The following is a 25,555-nucleotide window of genomic DNA, read 5'->3' on the forward strand; positions in this document are numbered from 1 at the left end:
GGCTGCCAGTGCTCACCTCACACACCCTGCATTGCAATAATCTTATTTTAATGAGCATTAGGACATCACATCATCCACTTCTGCCCACTGCTGCCATTTCACTGGACCTTTGGCTCAGAGATTTATGCCAAACTGAGGCATATAAGACTCTGAGAGTGAGGTTGGAACGAGAAACACAGCTGAGGTTTGCCTGGCTCTGGAAAACCCATTGAAGCTGTTGGGCAGCTGTTTTCTTCTTGTTGGGGTTCTTGGAGTTAGCAGAGATGCTGAAAATAAGTGGAAAAGAGGGAAGACCTTACTCTATACTGTTTAGAGGATGTAGTTCCTTGATTGTATACCAAGCTGGAGTGTTTTCTGCTTTGCAGGAATTGTCTCCTGACATAATGAAATCTGCATACAGGATCTATGGAGCATCTTCAGGATCTATTATAGCTACAGCAGCATTGTGTGGATGTGATGTGGGTAAGGGCTACAGATTTCTGTTTCTTTCTGTCTAAAGAGATGGAATACCTGGGAATTTTACAGTTGCAAAAGATTTTTGTAACATTATCACTGGTTAATTCCTCAGATTTTTACTTTATTGGCTTCTTGAAGAGTGGAAAACATGGGTAAATTAGGCAGCACAGAGAAAAGAGAGTCTATAAATTCATGGCATCTTATTAACTGGAATTCAAGGCAAGCATATCCGATAAAAGAAAGAGAGGTGCTCTCCCTGATAAGGCATTTGGGATTCTTGGTAGATTCCCAAAAAAAAAGGGGACACAAATCACATTAGCCAGGTCATAGATGCACACCTAGCAGGAGGAAATGTTATAGAAAGGCTTCCTGTCCATTTTCTCTCACATGTCCACCAACTTTTAATATGCCTTGTGCAGAAAGTGGGAAGAAATGAGAAAAGAAAACAAACACTTCTACCTTCTGCCATATTGGAAGTCCTTGGAAAACTTCGGTCCACTCATTGGAGCTTCAGACCTGATGAATCACAATGGCTCTTAAATGAGCATTTTGCAGCCTAGTAGAATACCCCATCCATTCCCAGGTGGAAGTGTAGCTCAGAAAGTACATAAATAACAATATAAGGGATGTAGAATGATTGGTTTGCTTTGCTTTGCTTCAGATGAGATAATTGAGTACTTCCTCAGTCGCTTGAAAATCTCTCTCTGGGGGCTGGTCTATGGAGGAAGGGTACCTAGCCTCTTATGGGAGACCTTAGACAAATTCCTGCCTCCGAATGCCCACGAGCTGGTGTCTGGAAAGCTGCACATCATCCTTACCCGCCTGCACGACTGGAGATGTGTGACAGTGTCCGAGTTTGCTTCAAAGGAGGAGCTGATTCAGGTGGGAGCAGCCACAGCCACCCCGTGAGGGAGGAGCTGGGTGACATTTGCTGCCTGGCCATGGCCCACAGCACAAAATCAACAAATGGTTTGGGTGGGATGGGACCTTCAAGCTCATCCAGTTCCACTCTGTCTTGGCCAGGGACACGTTCCACTGTCCCAGGTTGGTCTCAAGCCCCATCCAACTTGGACTTGGATGCTTCCAGGGATGGGGCAGCCACAGCTTCTCTGGGCACCCTGTGCAGGGCATCAACACCCTCATGGTAAAAATTATCTTCTCAGTACCTAAATCTCCTGCCTTGTAGTTAGAAACCATCAACCCTTCTTTTAATCTGACAGGCCTTGGTCCATTCTAGACTATGACCTGATTTCTGTCCTTGCCTCCCGCTGAATGCAGACAAACTAAAATAATTTTTAAATATCAGACATTCTAAATGATGTCTGAGTTATCTTGAACATGCAGTGACCAATTTGAGGCATTTCACAGGTTCCCTTCCTACTTCTCTGCCCTGGCTGTGGGTATCAGACAGGGCCTGGTGCCCATTAGTCAGTGGTGCCCACTAACCCAGCTAAGGGCCCTGTTTTGGCACACACAGATGAGCCACCCCTCCCAAAGGTAACAGTTTCTGTGGCTCTTTGCTCACCTCTCCCATTTCACCCACAGGCTATGACGTGCAGTTGCTTCCTCCCGCTGTATTTTGGGGTTTTCCCTCCAAAGTTCCGTGGGGTGGTGAGTAGCTTTGTGGTCTGGAGACCCTATCCCAGCTCAGGACAGGGCCCCTCCAGCCTCTGTCTTTTCTCCACTGGTGGCATGAAGGAAGTTTCTATCTGAGTTTACCACCAACGTAGCTCAAGGCTGGGGTCCTCCTGCGTCTGCAGGGGGGAAGAACAGGGCTCCAAAATCTCAATTCACTACAGACAGGACTGAGCTTCTCACTGAATTGTCCATTTCCCTGTCAATGGGCATTCCTCAGCTCCCTTCTGCTCCCCTTTGCTCCCAGTTTCATTGCAGCAGCTTTTTGGGGGAAGGCAGTAGGGCAAGTGCGCACCTGCAGCAGGGGAGCAGCGGGTGGGGCAGTTCCCTGAAGGGGATCTGTGGGAACCCTGAACCTCAGCCTGGTGTGGGCCTGCCTGGGGAACAAGGCCCCCGTCTGCCCGTGTGAACAGCCCTGGGAAGGCTCAGGGCTCCCTGTTCTGCCTCCCAGCGCTACGTGGACGGGGAGCTGGCCATGTGGAAAGCCGACTTCGTGTCCCGCAGCACCATCACCATCTCTGCCTTCGCCGGCGAATACGACATCTGTCCAAGGGATGGCCCCGCTGCCTTCCTGGCCTTCCAGCTCTCTGATTCTATCTTCCAGATCTCAAAAAAGAATATTTGCCGCTTATTGTACGTTTTTCAGGTTCCCACTCGTCAGGTGAGCAGCTCCTCCAGGTAGCCAAAGCCATGAGCCCCCTGCAGCAGCCCAGCTGCCCTGACTGCCACCTCCCCTCACAGGTCATGGACCAGTTTTATATCCAGGGCTACCAGGACGCGATCTGCTTCCTAAAACGACTGAGTAAGTGACTGCAGGAGGGGACAGGTAGCTTGGGGGCTTCCCTTACATCCTTGGTGCGCTGACACAAGGAAAGAGATTCTGTCCCAGAGTGACTGGGGCAGACAAATGTCTGCACTCCTGGCACTGCCACAATTCCCTGAGTCCTGGTGGCTCCTGAAGCTGCCTCTGGATCCACACTCCCCTCTTCTCTGCCACACTGGGCATAACAGAGCTTTTTCCCAGGGAACACAGGTCCCAGGACCTCTAGACTCAAAGACAGGCTCAGGTGCCCTGGGTGGTGTTTGATCAGCCCCTGATGCACAGAGCAGCAATGTTTGGTGATCCCTGAGCCCTGGGGTCATCAGTGTCCCTGATTTCCACTCAGCCCAGGTCATGCCTCACACGGCTGCAGACCTGCCACGTGAGCAACAAGCAGTGAGAGCTGCAATCTCTTCCCACCAGGGGATTTCCAGGTGAATTACTTTGAGGGCTTCACACTTTCCTTGGCCCAGGAAGAAACCCTGCACCTGAAGCCACCACTCAGGGGTCTTCACTCCAGAGCCACAGATCATGAGGAGGACACCAGAAAGAATCCAGAGATCAACAAGGCCGTGGATGAAGAGGAATAGGAAGCCCCACACCACCTTTACCACCCCCAGGAAGGTAAAGAACCAGCACTTCCTTTACCCCATCAATTTTCATGTGACACCTGCCCTGGGCTGTCAGTGCCCACAGAGGCTCTGGGACAGGTGGGAACATCAGCAATGGGAGAAAGTTCCCTCTCGGGTCAGGGATTACAGGTGAGGCCTCACACTGAGCCCTCACCCTCGATTTGGGTCAGCATTGAGGATTTCCTTGGTGGCTGGCTCAGCAGGGCTCTGTGGAGAAGGAGTTCTTTCCATGCAGAATGCCATGTGTTCACTCACCCAGTGAGGTAAGAACAGGTTCTGCCCACACCTCCCTTCAGTAGCTGTGTCTCAAGGGTTCACGCTGCCTTGGCTGTGCCAGACAAATGCAAACTTCTCCTTTGGAGCACTGGAGGCAGCCAAAGAAATACTTATTGCAAGGAAAGAATATGAGAGCTCCAGGTAAACATCTTGCTATATCATTTTCAAGCAACACAAGGCAAGTTTAAATACAAAAATTTTTGTTTTCAGCAATCATATTCCAAATAATGCCCGCTCCCATTTTTTTGCATGGAAATTCAGTGAATCTTTGTCATTTCAGTTTTCACTTTTTGATTACTGAAAAATACAAAAAAGCATCCGATAAAATGCAATCTTTCTTTCAATTTTACTCTTTATTTTCTCTTTCCTTATGAATCTTTCAACGTTTTAGCATTGATCAGATTAAGTAAAATTACACAGCTTTTTGAACAGGACAATTCTTTAAATGGAGCCCCATGAATGAGATGATAAGTGATGAAAGACACAATGTGCTATATCTAGAAGGTCTAGAAGAAATGAGAAATATAAAGGGGAAAGACTAGGACCATTACCATTCCAGATCTAACAAGATAAGTATGGAAAACATTAAATGGAAGCCAGAAAGATACTTCCTTTGAGAATAAACCAACTCTCAACGCACTAAGAAATGCAGGACACAGTGTTAGGCTGTAGATGTTGCTTCCCTGGTGGCTTTTTTAAAGGCTCCATCACTCTGACCTTTGAGCAGCTTGTGGAAGCAACGAGGTGGAAATGAGGTTTCTTTGGGAGCTGGGCAGCTCTGGGCTGTCAGGAATCTCTGCCTCTGCTGTGCAGCTGGGCTCCAATGTTTTTGACCAGTCTCAGGAGAAAACTTCCTCCTGTGGGAGGAGTGAAGGCTCATTTGTTAGGCCAGAGAGCAATCAAGGGCTGAGTCCAGGCTCTCCATCTCCAGAGCAGAAGCACATCAGATTTTCCAGTTCTGGGAAGCAAAAGCCCTACTGATCAAGGCCAGGAAAAGGCTCTTGCACTCTTTCTCTGTGCAATGCCAGAATATCAGTGATGCTGCCACAGCAGCAGGGGGATAAACTGGGGAACAACTTGTACTTGATTTCCTGGACAAGTGTCTGCAGCCTGCAATCCCACGAGGCTCAGGCTGCACTAGCAGCTTATCCACAAGCACTTGCAGGTTATCTGTGTGCCCAGCAGGACAAGTGCACAAGGAATTGCACCCTCCTTAGTGCCCAGACTGGAAACAGAGGCTGGCATGAAGCACCTGCAGCCCACAGCCAGAGCCACAGGCAGGACTGGGCACGTGCTTGGCTTTGCTGCGCTCAGTTTCACACATCACACTCAAGGACTCCTCCCTCTAGACCTGCAGTGGGATCCAGCTCCAGAGGGAGGAGCTCTGCTGTCTTGGCTTGTCTCCAGACTCTCATCCCATCCACCTCAGGCTGCACATTTCTGATGAGGTTGAAGCCAAATGAGACAAGCAACAGGTCAGGGCTACAGGGGTAATACTCTGAGGATACCAAAACCAGCTGTCATGTAGACAACAGGAGGAAGGGAAGCAGCTCTGACTGGAATCCACTTTGTCCCACAGGATCTGCCAGAGGTGTCTGTCAGATTGACCAACGTGGTTTCCTTCCATTTAGGACCAGGCTGAAGAGCATTTCTGAGCCCGCTGCTGCCTTTGGCCCCAGTTTCTGCTTTCAAGAGGCAATGAGCAACTTGGAAACCATCCTGAAGGCTGAGCCTGACCTGCCCCAAGGAGCACATGGACTGTGCCAGCAATGTCTCAGCACAGGCAGGGCCACTGCTCCCACATGATTCCCATGATCCATCCCTAGAGGAGACATTCCAGGCTGCTTCTATCCCCACTGTGTGCAGCTGGGCTTCCCACTTTGCTTCCTTGGGGTGAAACAAGCTCCTGCACAAGATGATTCCAGTCTATGCCAAACTTTGCCTCTAGCCACTGCCTCTGGCAAAGCCTCCATTGCCATTAGCTCCAAGCTCATGTCTCCCAGAGGAGACAGCACCAGCTCTGCTTGCTTGAAAAGATGAGGGATTAATAAAGCAAAACCCAGATGATCGGAATACTCAATTCTGTAAATATTTATTTCTTCCTCATTCCTGCAGGTTTGGAGCAGGAAGATCCTGCTCTGAGACTATTTTAACTTGGGGGGCTCCTTGCAGATTGATTTTTCCTAAAGTTCTCCAAGTTGTACAATTGGTTATGATCAAGCACCACATGGGGCAGGTGAGATACACTGGGCAGTTCAAACTGGGCTCCTGTTTGTGGCTGAAGTTTGTAGATACTTTTACTGGATTTGGACATCCAATTCCTAGATGAGAATTTTCTTTGGAGGATTTAAAAGCCCATTTCCATAGGGTAACTGCCTCAGTCTGACTGAAATGGTAATATCCTGCCTGGAGGTGATGATGGTGCTTGCAGCAGCCTGGAGAAGGAGCTCTTGGATAAGTGGGAGGGAGCAGAGGTGCAAAAGCAGGTGATGGGCTCATTGTCCCTGCCTGGGGAGGCCTGAGTGTCTCTGAGCATTCCACTTTGCCCTGTGGCAGGAACAGCTGGATTTGAGCAGCCTGCCTTAGGCTGCTGTGCTTGAGAGGTGTAAATCCATCCACGATGGTTCAAATACAGGAGCACACAGGATCCAAAGCAAATGGGATAAGATGGCCCATAAAAGTTACAAGGGAACTGTAGCACCTCTCCTATGGAAACAGGCTGAGAAAGTTGGGGCTGTTCAGCCAGGAGAAGAGAAGGTTGGATGGACACCTCACAGCCCCTTCCAGGAGCTGAAGGGGCAACAGAGAAGCTGGAGAGGGACTCCTGATCAGGAACTGCAGGGACAGGACACGGGTCAGTGTCTGCCCACTGCCAGGGGACAGCGATAGATGGGCTATTGGGAAGGAATTCTTCCCTGGGAGGGTGGGCAGGCCCAGGCCCAAGGTGCCCAGATCAGCTGTGCCAGACTCTGGATCCCTGCAGTGTTCAAGTCTAGGCTGGACAGGGCTTGAAGCAACCTGGGATAGTAAAGATATCCCTGCCATGGCAGGGAATTTATCTATGTGATCTTTAATGTCCCTTTTAACCCAAACTATTTCATGACTTATAAGTATCCAGGTTTCTTTTAGCAAATCCATTCCAGGGAAGGTATTCCCAAGTCACTTATTTGAACTAAAGATGGCAGAAGACAGAATATTGCTCTTTTGCTCAGCCCTCCTAGTTAACTTTGAGTCTGATTACATCAAAGCTGCCTTCAGCTACTCCCCCCATTAATTTCTGCAGTCTCCACAACCCTTTGCATGAAACTTCCCTCTGTTCCATTTCTCCTTGTCCAATGAAACAGGCTATTTACTCTAATAAACAGCTGCTGTTCTTGGGATCCATTTGTTGCCTGTTGGGAACCAACAAACAGGGGATACACAGGTGGGCCAAAGCCAACCCACAGCTTCTGATATGCAGCACAATTTTTGGATAATTAAGAGTGCTGCTGATTAATTCTGTGTGCAGACCAGTGACACAGGGTGTGTTTGCCTGGGCCATGATCTGTGGTGGCTGTGACTTACAGACAATTGCATGAGAAGAATTCATGTATTTGTGAAATGTCAGGAGATGCAGCCTGCAGAACTCGGAAGTAGGGGGAAATTAATCTTTATATTCCTCCATCCTTCTGCACAGCTGCAAGTTCCAGGGGAATCCAAATGCACTTCCACCTCCACAGGCAGGAGAAGCAGGGCTTTGGGGAGGTGTGAAGCTCAAGAATTGATAATTGGTAAAAAAAACCTAAGGGAACTGTAGAAAAATTAATTCCTGCCCAGTATGGTGCTCCCTAAGGCTTTTCTCTCTCTCTGAGGAATCTCTCTTGAAGTTTTTCAGTGTGAGGAAAACACTAAAAACATGGCATTTCCTGGCAACTGCCCGCCCTATAATCTGCATTAAAGCATGGAAGAGATGCTGCTGGTGGAGAGGAGATGGAGTGGGCAGGGAAAGGACTGGGCTCTGAGGTCTGCAGGTGAAGCTGCCCCATGGCCCCTGCAGCCTGGGGTGGGTCACAGGAGCAGCACTGGAGCTTTTTCTTCGCCCTCATGGAAAAGCAGGTGAGGCCAGAGCAGGGGCACTGCAGTGGCAGCACTGCAGATAGAGCCAGACAGGTTCTGAAGAAAGAAATACTCCATGAAAATTCCCTCGAGAACCAGCAGCCGTGCTGGTGTTGCCCACCATATTCCAAGGCAGCGCTTCAGACCCCCAGGGCACCGCTGGACAATCCTTGTTACCTGTGGGAACAAGGTGAGAGCTGAGGCAGGGTCGAGCTACTGACAGGGATAAGCAGCCGCCAGGAATGTTTGACTCCAAAGGATTTTCTCACAGCTGAGGAGTTTGCAGCTGCCTCAGGGCAAAATCATTCTGAGTCTCTTGGGTGGCTGCACAGGAGGGAACTTGCAAGCGGATTTTGGGAGGATATGCTTTAAATCCCTGAGAGCTTAGTGCCAGAACATCTCTCAAGATCTTGGTGAATGTGCCTGGTGTCCTGCCAGGACAGAGCCCAGCACAACACAAATGTATTGCAGTAGGGAGGCGGCACTAAGCTGGTTTGTAGCTTCTTTGAAATATCAAAATAATATCACAGGGATAAAAAAAATAGCTACTTTTAATGTGGGCTACTCCAGATTTGGAGTTTTTAGCCACACTCACCATCAGTGACCCAGTGGGTGAGATTCCCAAAGTCTCCCTGTTCTGCACCCTTCTCTCTTTATGCTGAGGGTCTGCAGCCCCCCAGCCCCTCACCTCCTGTCCACAGATGTCTTAGGCAAACCAGGCACCAAGGTTTGGAGGAGCTTGTGGAGTCGTTCTACCAGGGACCTGACACCTTCCAGCAGCCCCCACACCTTCTTCACCCTGCAAAAGCAAAGTACATGGGCTGAGTTTAATGATGGCTGAAGGCAGCAAAAGGGGAGGGCATTCATAGTAAATGCACACTGTAATAATCTTTTCCATAACCAAGAGATGCTGTGGCATTCCTGCCAGCCCCACCCGCTCTCCCTTGGATCTTGCCTTCAGGAAACACCAAATGCCTCCATGTGTCCCTTCAGCTGTCCCACCACTGCTAAAGGCACAGCCCCTGGTTTGTGTGTCATTCCCTCATGCCCCTGTTGGGATGTTCTTACCCCTTCCTGAACAAGGCTGGGAGCCTGTATGGCTGCAGCAGGACCTTCGCCAGTGGGTCCTGCAGTCCATTCACCTGCTCCTTCTTCCACAAGCCTGCACCCAGGAATGACAGCACAGAAGGAAATAAAGACCAGTAATTACAAACAGTTAAATAAATGCAATAACTCCTCTTGCCCAGCTTAGGTAGGTAATGAAGCCCAGGCCAAAGTCCAGCTGGAGTCACTCTTACAGTGTCTCTTTGCAATAGAAATATTTAATAAATAACTCAGTAATGTCTTAAATATAACACTGCTGCTCTTGAAGGCTGCAGCAGCCCTAAACCAAACCTGAGCACCCCAAATCCTCTACCTGGCAGGAAGTAAGGGGTCAGGCACTGAGGGACCCTTTTGCTCAGGCCGGAGTGTGTCCCATTGGATTTTGCAGAGTCATTCTTCCCACAGGTGCTGCCGAAGCGGAAATTGCCATCAAAGTAGTTAAAGCCAAAGGCATCTGGGAGATACAGAGAGAAGGGATTGGTGTTTGTCTGTGTCACACCAAGGTGCCCCTTGGGTCCTGGGGTGCCACTTACTGTTCCTGTACAGGAAAAGGGCTGTGTCCTGGTAGCCCTGGGAGAAAATGTCGTTCAAGACCTGCAAGGAGAAACACTTGAGGTTATTAAAGAGCCCTGACCCCAGTACAACAGGATCTATCCAAAGCTGTTTGACTGTGGAGGGCTGGGATGGCTCATTTGGGAAGGCAGCAAGCACTGGTTGGTTTCCAACCACCACAGCACCAGTAAGAGAAACACAGAATGGTTTGGGTTGGAAGGGGCCTTAGAGATCACCTGGTTTTTTCTGGTCCTTTGCAGGTTGTGGACTCCATCCCAAGCTGGCCACCCATCATCACTGTCCCTTCCCCAAAATGTACTGCAAAAACAATGGGTGCTACCCTCTCCCTTTGAAATACCATTAATTAACAGTGGAGATTGAGCTGAACCTTAAATCTTGAGCAGGCAGGAGCTGCATTAATCTTTTCACCACAACTAAGCTGGGAGAAGCCCTGGTGGTCTCACCATGGTGCTGGGTGGAAAGAGAGCGTAGCTGATCCTGCACAGGTTCTCTATGGAGATCTGGATGCTGCCGTTGAAGATCTGGAAGCAGAAGAAGATGGCGGGGCAGTCGCGGGGGCAGATGTCCAGCTCGCCGGTGAACGGGGACACGGTGATCACGGGCTCCTCCAGGCTGGACACGGGCTGCAGGCCAGTGAAACCTCCGTCCACGTAGCGCTGGGGAGGAGCACAGGGATCTCACAGACATGTTTAATGAAAAATCCTTTCCTTAGGATTTTTCTCCTGAGAAGCTGAGAGGCCTCAGGAACAAAATGTAAGCAATGATTATCTGCTGCTGTGGAATGCAACAGGTGGATCTGTGACTGATCTCATGTGGTTGTTTCTAATTAATGGCCAGTCACCGTCAGCTGTCTCGGACTCTCTGTTCAGTCACAAAATTTTATTATCATTCCATTCTTTTCCCTTGTTGGCCTTCTGATGAAATATTTTCTTGTATTCTTTTGGTATAGTTTTTACACCAAAACTATAATATAATATAATATAATATAATATAATATAATATAATATAATATAATATAATATAATATAATATAAATGATGTAATGTAACATAACATAATGTAACGTAATATATATATTAGTATATATGATATATGATATATCATATATCATATATCATATATACATAATTTCCTTTAATATAATATATATCATAAAATAGTAAATCAGCCTTCTGAAACACGGAGTCAAGATTCTCATCTCGTCCTGGGACCCCTGTGAACATCACCACAGAGGGAGGGTTTGCTCTGGGGGCCTTTGCAGTGTCACTGAGTTGGGCGCCAGCAGCTGCACAGGTGACACTCCTGTCTTGAGCCCATCCCAGCTTGTCCTCCCTTCCCACTTCCAACAGCACTGTGTCCCACCTGTGCTCTTTATGCCTTTGCCAGCTCCTTCCCCTGCCCTGCCTGTGGCACCCAGCCAGCTCCTCAACCAGGTCTGCAATCCACAGCAGTTATTAAAATGGAAATATAATTATTTTCATTCACAAAGCTTTGTACAACAGTTTTTGGCAGTCAAGAGCCAATTCAGACATCACTGAATGCACAGTGTTGTATAACTTTTCAAGTCCTGAGCTCGAGCAGCAGGGCCCTCATGTTTAATAACTGCCTGCAGATTCATGAGGTATTACATACTGGGCAAGGAAAATGTCAATTGCTCTATTCCAAAAGGAATCTGGATTTACCACCTCCCTCAGTGGGATTGGAAGTTGCAGCTGATGGAATTAGATGTTGTTGAAATAACAACAGAGAGGCCTCACAGAGCAATCACAGACCTGGGGATGTGTTGGGTTGGACGGCACCTTAAAGCTCATTTCATTCCACCCCCTGCAATGGGCAGGGACACCTTCCACTATCCCAGGTTGCTCCAAGCCATGTCCAACCTGGCCTTGAACATTTCCAGGGGCCTCAGAGACCCCAAAGGGGCTTCAAGAGAGTTGAAGTGACAGGACAAGGGGCAATGGCTTCTCACTGCCATTAGGGTTAAATGAATATTGGGGAGATATCTTTTCCGGTGAGGATGGTGAAGCCCTGCACAGGTTGCCCAGAAAACACTGCTGAGCTCCTCCTTCGCTCCCTCAGACAGGCAGAGCAGGGAAATGCTCAGGGCTGGGGGAGGATCCTCCCACAAACTCTGGATGTCTCAGCTGTGCAAGTCAGCACCTGAGCCGAGGGATGAACCTGCCCTGCAGCCAGGCCCTGCCCAGGATAACTGGATTGTGTCTCAAAGTCCCCACTGTGGGCGTCCTCTTATCTCACTCAGAGATCTGCAAGGTCATCCATGCTCTGTCCATGGGCAAAGCAGGAGAGGGCTCTCCAGATGGCAATTCCACCCAGCTGTCATCTTAGGATGTGGTGAAGAATAAGCTGATGGGCTTCATGATCCTCCATCAACTAAAGGAAAAGCCTGGACACACCTATCCCTCCTTGTTCTGTATATTCCTCCTTTACAGAGGAGTGTAAAGTTCAAATCAAGAACACCCTGCTGGGAGTGTGTGTTTTAGGGGAAATATCACTCACCACTCCTCGGTAGGATGGAGGGATGAATCCGCAGTAAATTGGAAGAAAGCAGCTGCAGAGGAGAGCCTGGGGAGGAGAGGGATTGCAGAAGTCAATGTTCCTGTCAAAGTTATTCTACACAAAAGCTGTTGACGTGGTGCCTGAAAATTCAGCCTTGACAAAATCTGGAACCAGGCTGTTGGTGCCACCTGGACTTTGCTGGGGACTGTGGCAAGAAAGGCCACATCTGATTTCACTGAAGTGGAAACACTTCTCTAGAGCAGGGCACAACACTGCATTTTTAAAATTTTATAGCTGCCAGAATTAATAGTTGTAAATCTACATGTCTGTGTCCAACACTGCCCTTTGATGGTGGCAAGCTGAAGCTTTGGGGCCAATTTCCATCTTTGCAGGTTTTTGGACAAAACCAAGACACCCTCACAAGGTGTCCTCACCCTGATGGGATTTGTCAGTGGTAAAGCCACTTCTGGGACATTTGGAATCATTTCTCACCCAATCTCATCAGTTGGGAATAAGCACCCCAGGCTCTTGGGCTACCTAGAGGAGGCACCATGGGGTGAACTTCAACAGCTCCATGGTGCTGCATCCTCTACTGTCTCCCTGGGACGAGGGGCCCAGGACCTCAGGGTCAACTCTGTTAGGACTTTACCCTGGGATTCTGCCCCCTAGCAGATAATTTACTGGTTAATGAGCTGCTTGTTGTTCAGCAGCAGCTTTGTCCAGCTCTTTCCTCCCAGGAAAGTGCTGAGGCAACAAGAAAACCATTGCCAGATGGCTGAGGAGAGACCTGCAGGGAGAGCTGAGAGGTCACATCAGCACTGACAGGGCTCTGCAAAGTCACTACCAGAGCCCCAACATCAGCTCTGTGAGGCTGCAAACAAACCTGCTGCTTTTTTTAGCATGATTTGTTCCATCTGATCCTGGAACTCAAACCTTCCTCCCCAGGCTCATGGAGCCCATTGTGGTGGTACCACAGCTGTGGCAGAGCCTCCTGAATCTCTCCCCATCTCAGGTAGAAAAAGTGCAGTTAAAGCCGCCAGCACTTGGGACATGTCCATATTCAGGTCTGTGTACCTGAATGAGCTCCTCCTTGGAGCTGAACTCCGAGGCCATGACGTTCTGGCCGTCCACCACCCGTGTCAGGGAGATGTGCAGCCTCCCTGAGGCCAGCAGGTAGGAATCCTCCGGCAGCATCCGCTGCAGGACAGTCTTGAGATTGGCCAGCAAGCTGCACTTGGGAGAGAGGGGGCCCAGGATGGTTTTCCTGACTTCTGCTGCCATTGCAAAGAAAAACTCCTTGAGGTCATCTGAAAGAAGATGAGAAGGTCAATATGCCTGCTTCACTAACAGTTATATTTTAAATCCTATTTTTAACACTCCTCACAAATAAAGCTTCTTGCAGCTCCTCTGTGTTACCCCAGGATGATAGTGCTGCTACAGTGGGGAATGTTGAGGCAGGGCAGAAAGTGGAGCATGATCCCCATAATGTCCTCAAAGGACATCATGTCTTTGTGTGACCCCACTGGTGAAATCCCCACCTGCACCAGAGATGGGGCCTCAAGATGTTCCTGGTCAGGATTAGGGAAAGGCTCCAGAGAGCCCCAGGAAGGGGGACACTGATTTATCCATGACAACGTGACTTGCACAACAAATTCCTGCTCTCCACCTCCAGTTTTCCACATGAGCAGCCCCAGCTTTACAAGGGAGCTGGGCTGGCTCCTGGGTGAGGATGAGGGGCACCTCTTCTGCTCAGGGCTTTCCTGCAAGCCAGGTGTCCTGGCTCCACATTGCTGGGATTCCTAACTCACCTGAGCTCAGGGGAGGTGTTAATAGCCATGACATGTGTCTGCACATCCCAGGAGCTGGGTTAAAGGTGCAGAACCCTGGAGCCCCAGCTGAGGGCTCAGGAGACTCCAGGTTTTAAAGTGATGGAGAGGAAGAGGAGTGCAGCAAACCCTGCAGGCAGCCTGATCCCATAGAGGGAATTTAGTTCCTTTGCTGACATGGAGGTCTCACCTGGGGGAACACCCCACCTGCGGGGTTAAACCCTTGCAGTGACAGCTTGTCCAGCACCAAAGCTGCAAAGAATTGTCCTTGCACCCAGGGTGGGACCCTGCACCAGCACAAGGCCACGGGCCTGGCTCAGCACCAAGGCTTTGCAGGGACAGAGGTTTCCGTGCGGTCTCGTGGGATTGTGTGGACGGACAGACGGATTAGGTGCAGTGTCCTGAGGGCAACTGGAGCCACACAGGCGTTAAGAGGGGTTATGTGTGTTAGAGCAGATGCTGAGGCCACACGGGGCCACGATTAACGCTGGGCAGGTTTGCACAGAGGGGATGCTGAAAGAGCCAGACCTCCAGGGATGTGGGGCATGCCCAGGTCTCTGTCTGCCTGCTCTGTGTCCTGGAAATAGGGGAAAACATGGAAAACCTGCCCACAAAAACTGCTGGGTAAGAGGTGAGAGCCAAGCCCAGGTTTGCAGAGCCAGTGAAGGATGAGTCTGGCAGCAATGTGACTGTCCCTGCCTGCACCAGCTGGGTGACAAGCATGTCCCCACGAGGTGGCTGGCGGGGTCACAGAGGACAGCCTGGCTCTGGGAGCTCAGAGCTCCTCAGGCAGCCTGGGGCAGAGGACAGGCACCTGACTGCAGCCACTGTGGGACACCAAACACACCTTTCACCTTTCTGACCCAGTCATCCTCATTATGACTATGACAGAGCTTGTGCCACATTCATTTTCCTTGTTAGAAATCTGACCAGAGTTATCACTGTCCAAAGGGTCTTTTCTTCCTCTGGGGAAGATATTTTGGGCACAAGATCATCTCAGCCCCTCTAAGTGGAAGCTGCCTTCCACCTCCAGAGAAGCAGATGCCCAGTTCAGGACTGGTGCCCCTGGCAAGAGCAGCTGCTGAATGTATTTTTACTGCTGGACAGCCCCAGCTCCATCTATTACAGCAGCAGGAGGAACCAGAAATTTTGGGGCCCTTGCTTACTTGTGGAGGAGTTCATCCCCACGTGGGCAGAAATGTTCCTTTCTGCCTTATCTAAACATATTTGCCAATGTTTTGAATTATTTTTAGCTGCAGAAGAACAGTTCCTGCATCCACCAGAGGTTTCAAGAGCTGTATGTTTCCTCCCAGCTTCCTCCATCATTATTTGGTCCCCAAAACCTTCTGCTCCTCCTAAATGTCCCCATTGCTTGAAGCAGAACTTGGATCAGGCTTTAGAGCCTTAAGTCTTGTGTACACTTGTTTACACATGGGCACTAATTGGAAATATGGGAGGATGTGATTATTAAAAGTGGATTAACTACTCTGAATTAATTCTACACATAGAGGATCTTGTTGCTAAAGGGCCTGTTTCCACATGGTTGAAAGAGGGTCAGAGGAAGACCCCTTTAGCAGCAATAAGAGAAATTCCAGCCCTGGGCTGGAGCAGGCTGCCGTTTTTCCAGGAATATCCTGCAGGAGCAACAGGGAAAGATGCACCTGGAGCTGGGAATCACACAGCATCTCTGATTGTTCTGGGAAGGCTGAGTGGGATCAGCCAAAGTTGCATGCAAACAAGGCTGCCAGCTCTATAGATACCTGTGGGACAGTCACTTGTGTCCCTTCATAGCTTCACATCCCAAGAAACCTGATCCATAGGGAAGAGAGGGTTTTACATGGGTAAACCCAGCCCCTGGGGCTGCACAGCCTGCCTTTGGGACACACCTCAGCACCCCTCAGACCTCAGAGCAGAAGGGCAGGGGATCTGCTCCTCCAGCAGGAGCAGGAAAAGGAGCCAGTGGAATATGGGATATGGAATGCCAGGTACATCCAGACTTTCCCCTGTAATTTCTGCCCACTGAGAGGGAACACGCGGGCTGTCAGAACCGGCTTTCTCAGCTCGCACCTCCCAGAACTGCACCGTGCTGTCTGTCAAGGTGGCAACACCTTGGCTTTCTGTAATGCCTGCTGAGCGAGGAGAGCTCCAGCAGCCCCAGCACCCCCCAGCACCCCGAGGCATCTCCCCCGGGCTCATGGAGCAGAAGAGCTCCTGGAAGGACTCGAGGCCGGGATGTTCTTACCGAGGCCGATGCCGCACACGACGGCAGCAGCGATGATGGACCCGGCCGAGGAGCCGTAGACCTTGCAGGCAGACTTGAGGAGCTCGGGAGCCAACTCCAGCAGGGACTGCACCACCCCAACCTGGTACAGGGCCAGGAAGCCACTGCCCGAAAAGGAGAGTGAGAAAGGGGTGCTGGAAGCCCGGAGATCCTCCACAGCCATCTCAGGATCACAGCAGCAGATCTGGCTCGAGGTCTTGGGGTTGTCCTTTATCACCAGGTGAACCTCAGGCTGTATTTTCCTCTGCTGCCTCCAGGCTCATCTCTAGCTGCAGAGGAGTCCAGAAGATGGATTTTCTTCCTCCTTTTATGATAGCTCCCCGAGGCGTTGAGATTCGTGAGCTATTTTAATTGCTGCCTGTGCTAAAAACAGAAATTTTCCCCTGATCAAAACAGCTCTTATAATCCTCAAACACAGCCAGCTCGGATGCTCAGGGCTGTATCAGGGCTCCCCTCTCATGCCAACAGGTCTGCAGTGCCCCAGGAGTCCTCCCAGAGAGGATCCTGGTGTTGCTGTGCCTGTCACACTTGGGAACATCCGTGCAAAAATTCCTCTTTGCTTTATCCTTTCTTCATCAAAGGGTGTTTTCCTAAATTGGATTCTCCATCAATCCCAGCTTAGGCACAGCTCAGTACTGAGTGAGTAAAGGCTTGTATAAGACACTTAAAGCCAGAGGGTGTTACACAAGGGGTGGATGCTGGGCGTTACGTTGGGTTAGGTTTGGAAATATTCCTTAAGTTTGCTCCCTGTTGGAAGGGTTTTGCCCTTGCCTGACCCTTGGATATTGTTTGCATCAGGAAAAAACCAAAGACCTGGACTTGCTTTTCTCTCCCCTCTCAATAACACCCTACAGCAGCATCACCTCACCCAAACCTGTGGTTATTCAACCAGAATCAAGCTGCCTTCAAACTGTCTGCATTGCCTGGGGGATAGTTATAAAACCAGGGAGAATTGCCATAGATTTCTTGTCTTTTCTAATGATCCAATGCTGCTGCCAACATACAGAACCAAAATTGCCATTTTAACAGATGTATTTATTAAGTACTGGTAAATATTGTGTCGTTTCTGTTGTCCAAATCCATAGAGCTGCTCACTGAGAGGAAACATTCCGTGGGTTAGAATAAGGGCTGTGTATACAACACAACATGTGGGTAAGGAGCAAGGCTCTCCTTCCCTGTGTCCATGCACCAGCCTGGCCAGCATGGTCCCAGCATCATGATACCACCTTTGCAGTGCTGTTTCACCCCAAATTTTCATACATTTTTCCCTGCCTTCCCCAGCCATGACTGTGTCCTCAAGACAGGAATTGGAGCAGAGTCCCCCACGTTGACATGCAAAATGTCCCTGGGTTGAAATGTCACCGGGAGCAGCAGGTGGACATTGCCTGGAACCCCCCAGGTAAATGTCACAGCATGGCCAGGGCTGGTCTCTGGTGCTCCCTGCATGGCAGGACACACAGGAGGAGGTTGCCAGTCCCAAGATATATTTAATAATGAATGGGATTATCCTGGAGGTGAACAAATGCCTGAATCAGGGCTTCTAGATCCACAGCCTTACTGGAACCCCTAATTTCTTGTCTTTCCAGTGCCTGATGTTTCTCATGATCCCCTTGCTGGGTGAGTCTCCCACACACCCCAGCCTCTGCACCAGCCTCCTGGAGATATCAAAGCTTTGATCTGTGTGATTCATGCCACTGGCTCCTCCAGCCCTTGGAAAAGCAAAACCCTTCATTTAAAGGATTTTCTTCCAGCACTGGCAAGTTCATGAAGGACAAAACTCTCACCTGTTGCTGTGACTGGTCCAGACACGCCAGGGCACTGGAAGTGCAGAGGGTTTGTGTGCTGGAATGAGTTGTTCCCATGTTCCCTGTGCATTAACTGTTGGAATGAGTTGTTCCCATGTTCCCTGTGCATTAACTGCTCCTTTTGTTTGCCTCAGGCCCCCAGGGACTCCATCAGGCTCTGCATAAAGAGCTGTAGGATGCTCCAGCTTCACTCAGCCCTTGCACCTCCTCAGCCCTGCCCAGCCCTGACTGCCAAGGTGTGACCGTGCTCACAGGGGTTCTGGGATGAGGGAACAGATGAGGATCTGACTCCATGTTTCAGAAGGCTGATTTATTATTTTATTATATATATTACATTAAAACTATACTAAAAGAATAGAAGAAAGGATTTCTTCAGAAGGCCAGCGAAGAGTAGAAAAAGAAGGAATGATAACAAATGCTTGTGTCTCAGACTCTCTGTCTGAGCCAGCTAGGCTGTGATTGGCCATTAATTAGAAACAACTAACATGGGCTAATCAAAGCCCTGTGTGTAAACATTAATCAATGCAAACCTGTTGCATTCCACAGCAGCATAATCATTGTTTACATGTTGTTCCTGAGGCCTCTCAGCTTCTCAGCAGGAAAAATCCTAAGGAAAGGATTTTTCATAAAAGATGTCTGCAACAGCCAAGGTTTGGGAAAGGTATAAATGATCCCATGGGAGCTGTGAGAACACACTCCTCTGTCCACACACAGCTTTGTCCTGCACTCAGTCGTGGGGGCTTCTCCAGCAGGGCCAAGGTGCCCACAGCCCCTGCACCCCAGCCCAGAACAGCATCCAGGAGGCATCATCCTGCCTGGCTCAGTTCCATGCTCCCGTGAGATGAAACCTTGTCATCATCCTCTTAGTGACAGCAAATTTTGCATTAATTGGCTCATTAAGTGCCGGGCTGATTGTCTAAGCTGCTCTGCCCCCGCCCCAGCACTCCAAGCAGGATTAGTGGGACTGACGGCTTTGGGGACACAGGATCCCCCAGCAGCCTGGGGTGGTCTGGGGAGAAAGCTCCCAGCTCCCATGAGCCCTGGGTGGGCTGGGGGCTGTGCAGGGCTGGGTTTTGCCCTGGGCAGGATCATCTACATGCCCAGATGGCTGGTGCCTGTGAGCCGGGGATTTCGTGCGAGGCGATTGTCTCCGCTCAGGGAAGCCACCACGGGGTGTTTAGGGCAGGATGAAGGTAATGCTGAGAGCTGGAAACAGCTCAAACCCCCAGGACTAATAACTTGCCCTTCTTTAAAACCTTCTTAGTATCTTCAGTGGTAACAGGCAGCCAGGTACCAATTTTATAACCAGGAGATTAATCCAGGGTGCTGGAATAGCTCACGGGAAGGGACTTGGGCTCCAAAAGCCACCAGCCCTGGGGTGCTGCACTAAGGTGGCTGCTCCACACCTCATCCCACTATGTCCAGCTGGAGCAGCATCCCTGCACACTGGGTTGGGTTTTTTGGGAGCAGGAGCCTCCTGAGCAAGGGGCTGGGCAGGTTTGGCTCCGTGTTCCCCCAGCACAGCTGCCCCGATGGGTGGGAAAAGGTCCAGCGAGCACAGAAGGAGTGTTTGGTTCAGCTGTGGTATTGGGAATAGCACAGAAGGGAATGGGAGTTTCCCTGTCTGATGTTTCACCTGGCAGGTGCATCCCACATGCTGATAGAAGATGATAACCTCTGGGACAGAGGATATTTGACTTTCCACTGGGAAGTCCATGAGGAGACAGAGCCCTTTTCTGCTCCATGCAAATCCCAACCCAGCACGAGCTCAGATGCAAAACAAATTTGGCTACAGGGGCATCCTGTGACCCTGTAAGCACAACCCCAGCAGCAGCAGCTCACCCAGGCCTGCTCCCAGCCCAGCAGAGCCCACGGGTCTGGGCAGGGAACGGGAATGTCGGGGCTGTTGCAAACACATAAGGGCGGTTTCAGTCTCTCCCACAGCAAAATCTCCTGGGTTGGTTCCCAGCCAAAAGGAATTGCAGTGCTGACGCTGCACTCGTTGTTGGCAGGAGCCAGGAGTGGGGTTTAATGTTTTCCACACTCTAATTATCCCAGGCTGAATTAGATGGAGCCCTGCAAGGTGTCCCCCCTCCCTCAGGAGCCGGTGACTCAATCCTGTGGCTGTCAAACAGCCCTGAAGGCTCTGGGGACGTGGATCTGGGTAGGGAAGGGCTGCTTCTGTCCTGTGAGGGCTCTGCTTCCCCTTTTTCATTTACTTCGGGTTTTACAAGGACCAAGAAGGTCGGATCCTCCAGGAGAGGAGGCGCTGGGCAAACCTGAGCTGTCACCAGTGGCCCATGGGGGATTGTCACCCCAGATGTGGTAGTGACACACACACCCACACGTTTGTTTGCCACCACCATCACCTTCAACCCACTAGAGCATCCCTCCTGCACAATGCAAACCCCAAAACTTCATCTGCTTCACCCCAGGCCAGCTCCACCCTTGCAGAGGAGATGCTCCACACGAAGCCCTGGCACCCCCCCAACCCAGACCAGAGCTGCCCTAATCCATGGCCCTGATTAGGAGTTCTGGGCCAAGATTAGCTGGAAACATTCCCAGTGATTAGGGCTTAAATCCCTTTGGCATTTCACATCTTCTTAGAGCTCATAGGTGAGACCCCAGCAGCTGTAAATCCCCTCAGTCCCTGGGGATGTTACAGCTCCTGCGCCACTTGGGAATGAGCTTTACCCAGTTCTTGGTGTCAGATCAAGCTGCTCTGGATAGTAAATCTCCTTCTGCTGGAAAGGGAAGGCCCATAAATTGTAAAAATGGCAGGACAACACTGTGTATCTGCTCTCAGAGTCCCCTGTGCCACTTGGAATTTGGCTGGAAAGGAGCAGCCCACAGCAGCTGGAGCAAAGCAAACATTATTCCATCTACAACACAACTCCCAGCAGACAAGCCTGGCTGGCATTTAGGCACCAATTTATTTGAGTTTTAGAATTTTTTTTTTCAAACTGGATTCTTGGCTGGTAGAAGGAACTAAAAAAATTATGTTGTACATTTACAAAAACATTTAGAAAAGCAGGTAAATAAATACATATGCACAAACAGCAACAACCCCTGAGGTTCAACACAAGCACTTGGCAGGAGCTACAATACAAATACAGGGTGAAATGTGGGCTCTGTTTGATTTCTTGACTTTTCACCCTCAGCCAGGTGGGTTCAAGCATTTCACAGTGCTGGTTCTCCTGAAAAGATTTTAAATCCACCGCTCAGAAGGTCACCCCACGTCCAGGTCACCATCAGGGATTGTCCTCCCACCACAAACGTTCATCCTTGGCTTCCCAGGCACCACGGGCCCCTCACAGCAGCTGGTGTCAATCTGGGCTGTCACAGTGGTCTGTCCTGAGCTTTTCTCTCTGCTGCTGAGACAGAAGAAAACATTCTTAGGATCATGGAATGCTTTGGATTGGAAGAGACTGTCACAGTGCATCACAGTTGAGACAGGCAAAATACATACTATCACCATACAATGTCAGAAGGCTTCAAACATCTGCTCTTCTTGTTCTTTAGCCCAACCTTTTACACCCTCATGGTTCATGCAGTGCACCTGTGTGCCCTCTGTTCCCTCTGTGGTTGCTCAGCACACCTGGGCACTCCATGGCTCATTGTTTTCAATGCTGCTCACCTCCTGCTCACAGCTGCACCCACTGGGGATGAGGCTGGGCCAGCCCCACTCCCAATGACCCCAAACTCTGTGCCTACAAGGGACCTTTAAAGCTCATCCATTCCCCCCCTGCCATGGGCAGGGACACCTTCCACTACCCCAGGTTGCTCCAAACCCCATCCAACCTGTCCTGGAACACTTCCACAGATGGGCAGCCACAACTTGCCCAAACTTGCTGCTGGGAGCTCAGCCCCAGGCTCACCCTCCTCCTCTTCCTCACCTGCAGAATTTTGCCGTAGGGTGCCAAGGAATCGTCCAGGTAGCGGGTGCCGAAGCCCATGATCCTGTTCACTGCCTGGCTGCAGATCCCCGCCACCGTGGCCGTGAGATGGACCGTGTAGGCAAACTGGATCTCCTGGGGGTTGACGTTGGGGCTGCTGGCTGTCAGCTCCCTCTGCACATAGGCATCAGCCAGGTTCTTGAAGGAGCTGTAGGACATGTCCCTGAAGAAGAGCTGCAGCCGCGCGTCCTCCCTCACCTGTGTGGGAGATAAACACGTGGTGAGGGAAGGGCTCTGAGTGCCACCCTCATGGTGACACCTCCACTCCACACCAGCACTGCAGCTGGCAGAGTGTGGGAATCCACACAATCAGAGGGTTTTGGGAAAGCTGCAAAAGGCCTCAGAGACAGCAGAACTGTGATTGGAGCTAAGCAGCAGCCATGAGATTGGTCAGCAGAAAAATTATTTCAAAAGTAGAAAAGTAAGGACAAATGGAACAATGGTCTGTGTATTAATGCTTGGCTAGAATAAATCCCTAAGCTCTAGAAAAGTTTATCTAGCGAGATATTAGGAAGTTTGAAGCTTAATAATGGAGCTCTGTGCATTATGTTTTAAGGCTTACAAGCAGGTATTGTATTCAAAATAAGCAAGCATTGTTTTAACCAAAGGTACCTGTGCTTATGGTGGTTGGATAGAACTACTGTCAATATAGAATACATACCATACAGATATAAATACTCTCAATGTGCTTTTGCTTTGTGTGATTGGTCAAAAAACTTATAAAGTGACTTGTAACATTGAGTTCTTCGTCTGCTGCCTGGGATGTGAGCTGATGGCATCTTCCCATTGTCATAACCATGTAATGAGACTGATGCTGGAGAATAAAACAGCTCAAGGCAGTTCCAGAGCAGTCCCATCCCATTTGTGATTTGTACAGAGACCCCCAGCCAGTGATAGCAGAGAACAGACAGCCAGGCACAATCACACCCAGGCAAGGAATTAAAAGCTGGCATTTTCTGATTTTTCTGAGTGTTTTCCTGCCCTGGGAAAATCAATGGTGTTGCTGTATTTATTTTACAGCAGTGCAGAGCTTGGCCCAGATTCCCTCAGCCCCACCCAGCCGTCCACAGCTCTCTTACCTCCCTGTCCAGCTCATCTCCTGCACTCCGGAGCAGGGCAACGATTCTCTTGATGGCTTCATCTGTAGAGAGAGACACCAGGTTATCTCCAGCCCTTTCTCCAAGCCTCATCCATGAAAAATTCCTTGAACAATGTTTATCCACCTCCATCCTTCCAAAACCCATTTCAGCTGATTGCCATGTGCCTTGTTACCCTCAGCCAGCAAAAATATTCTCTTACCCCTGAATTTTGTCTTTTGTAGAAGGTGTCTCTGCCCATGGTAGGGGGGCTGGAATGGGGTGTCCTTTAAAGTCCTTTCCAACCCAAAACCCATTCTGAGATTCTGTGAATCTCCCTCTTCCCCAATCAAACCCTGATGCTGAAAATCTCCCACAAAGTCTTCATCCAGCTGTCAGGACCAGGCCTGAGGCTGGGGTGGATGCCATGCAGGCTCTGCAGAGAACAAGCCTTGCCCACGTTTGTTTCCAACAAACTCACCGACCCCATCGACCAACTCACCAACCCCATCGGTGCTGGGGGGCTCTGGGGGCTCCCCACATCCTCCTGCTGTGTCCCCCTGGCTCTCTCTGCCCTGCACGACCTCCTGGGACACCTGGGTGTAGCATCCATCGGGCTGCTCCTCCTCTGCTGGGACACAAACACAGAGCCAGGAGTGAGGATTGGCTCTATCAGCATTGATTGGCAGAGCAGCAGTGCCCACCCTGGATCAGCACATTCCAAAGGTGAAGGGAGCAGCTGTGACCTGCCCTGGATCCGCCAGAGCTCCTCAGGAATCCCCTGGGCAGGGTTTTGGCACAGGAAGGGATGGGCTGGGGATGGTGTCCTGTGGGCTTTGACTGCTCCCAGCCCCAAGGCAAACCTCAAGCAGCTTCACGTTGGCCTTAGAGTGGCTTGGGATCTAATCTCAGGTCTCAAATGCAGGTTTTAACTAAACTACCGTGACCCTCGGTTGCCAGAGGAGGAAAACTCATGCTTGGGTGATAACTGCCCAAGTTATAACTGACTTGGGGTGCTCAAAGCATGGGCAGAGCAACCCTTCCTGGAGCAGCAGGTTGGGGTTGGAGTCTCCAAAACCCATCCTAGGCCCCACAAAAACCTGGGAAGGGTTAGAAACCAGCACTGAACACCATGGCTTTGCCCAGGGAAGACCAGCAGGGTCCCACTGGCAGCAGGGGTGGGTCAGGATTGGGGTGGGGTCCCACTGGCTGGGCTGGGGTGGGTCAGGGCTAGGCTGGGGTCCCACTGGCAGCAGGGGTGGGTCAGGATTGGGATGGGGTCCCACTGGCTGGGCTGGGGTGGGTCAGGGCTAGGCTGGGGTCCCACTGGCAGCAGGGTTGGGGTCCCACCTGTCTGGGCTGGGCCCAGGACGTGCCGCAGGGGAAGGCAGCTGGGCCGTTTGTTCCTGGGCCCGGATCCCGGCTCCTCCTCCCCGTGCTTCTTCAGGGAGAAAACCTTCTTGAGGCTGGGCTTCTTCTTCAGGGCTCTGCCCAACGCTGGGGACGTGCTGGAATCCACTCTGTGTTTTTTGGCTCCTTCTGGTTTGGAGCCCTGAAGAGCTTTGGCATCTTTCTCCTTTGTTTTTTGCCCTGTGTTTTCCTTCTGCTCCTCAGGGCTCTTCTTCAAGAAGAGGTTTAGGAAGCCTTTCAGCCAGGCTGGTTTTGAACCCGAGCGCTGGGAAGAGTTTTTTGTGCTTTTCCTCTTGGCTTTCAGCCCCTCTTTAGGCACCTCCTGGGGAGCTTTGCTGTCATCACCCAAAGTCTCCTCCAGGTCTGGTGCTCTGAGTCTCTCCTCCTGGTCCCTCCTGGGGCTGGGTTTGGCACATGAGTAGGTGCAGAAATCACTTTCTGACCGTTGTAGCCCGTCTGTTTTCCTCCCTTGCCCTCGGTCTTTCTCCTGAAGGGTTCTTTTGGCCACCAGCGAGTTTTCATGGCAGCTCAGTGAGCGCTTGACATAAATCTCCAGCACTTTCTTGGCCTCTCTCCTGTCCAGAGAGAGGATCTTGCCCAAGGGCTGCCCCCCTACATCCCACTGGGGCATCTCCTCAGCTGGAGCCCGAGTGTTGCTGTGGAGAAAAACAACATTTTCAGCCTGGTTTTGGCCTTCCCCAGTCGGGCTGGGCCGGATGGGAACCTCCCCCATGCTGGCACGCAGGGTGCTGTAGGTGTCTGGGGTCGTTAACGCTCCTGGTTAATGATCAGTCAGTTTTATGGCCATTATCTGGGTGCTCCTGATGCAGATGGCCCACATAGGGTTTCATAAACACAGACTCATTGGTAAAGGAACCGAAACTGTGCAGAGGGAGGAGATGGGCTGGGCATAGCCTAAAGGAGAGCCTGGTCATCACCCAGGGGGGTTTTGTCCAGCAAGAACATCACCCAGACACCTCCCATTATCCCATGGCAACATGTTCCCTCACTAACATGAAAAACCACACCCCAGGAGCACCCAGTGAGCCACAGAACCCAGAATTTAAAGTATTTCCTCTTAAAATATTGGCTG

The 25,555-nt window shown here is 50.5% G+C and overlaps 1 protein-coding gene across 1 annotated transcript; it reads right to left on the bottom strand.

Moving 5' to 3' along the window:
* Positions 1 to 4,177: 4,177 nt before the first annotated feature.
* LOC102065438 (patatin like domain 1, omega-hydroxyceramide transacylase) lies at positions 4,178 to 17,019 on the bottom strand. The gene is made up of 9 exons (XM_005496306.4): positions 16,177 to 17,019; positions 13,183 to 13,415; positions 12,109 to 12,174; positions 10,035 to 10,247; positions 9,552 to 9,612; positions 9,332 to 9,472; positions 8,983 to 9,076; positions 8,603 to 8,713; positions 4,178 to 8,091 (listed from the first exon to the last, which is right to left on the bottom strand). The coding sequence occupies exons 1-9, from the start codon at positions 16,376 to 16,378 to the stop codon at positions 8,088 to 8,090; spliced, it is 1,125 nt and encodes a 374-aa protein (XP_005496363.2). The 5' UTR covers positions 16,379 to 17,019; the 3' UTR covers positions 4,178 to 8,087.
* Between the last annotated feature and the right edge of the window lie 8,536 nt (positions 17,020 to 25,555).

The sequence above is a fragment of the Zonotrichia albicollis genome, chromosome 28 (assembly GCF_047830755.1).
Source record: "Zonotrichia albicollis isolate bZonAlb1 chromosome 28, bZonAlb1.hap1, whole genome shotgun sequence".
NCBI lineage: Eukaryota > Metazoa > Chordata > Aves > Passeriformes > Passerellidae > Zonotrichia > Zonotrichia albicollis.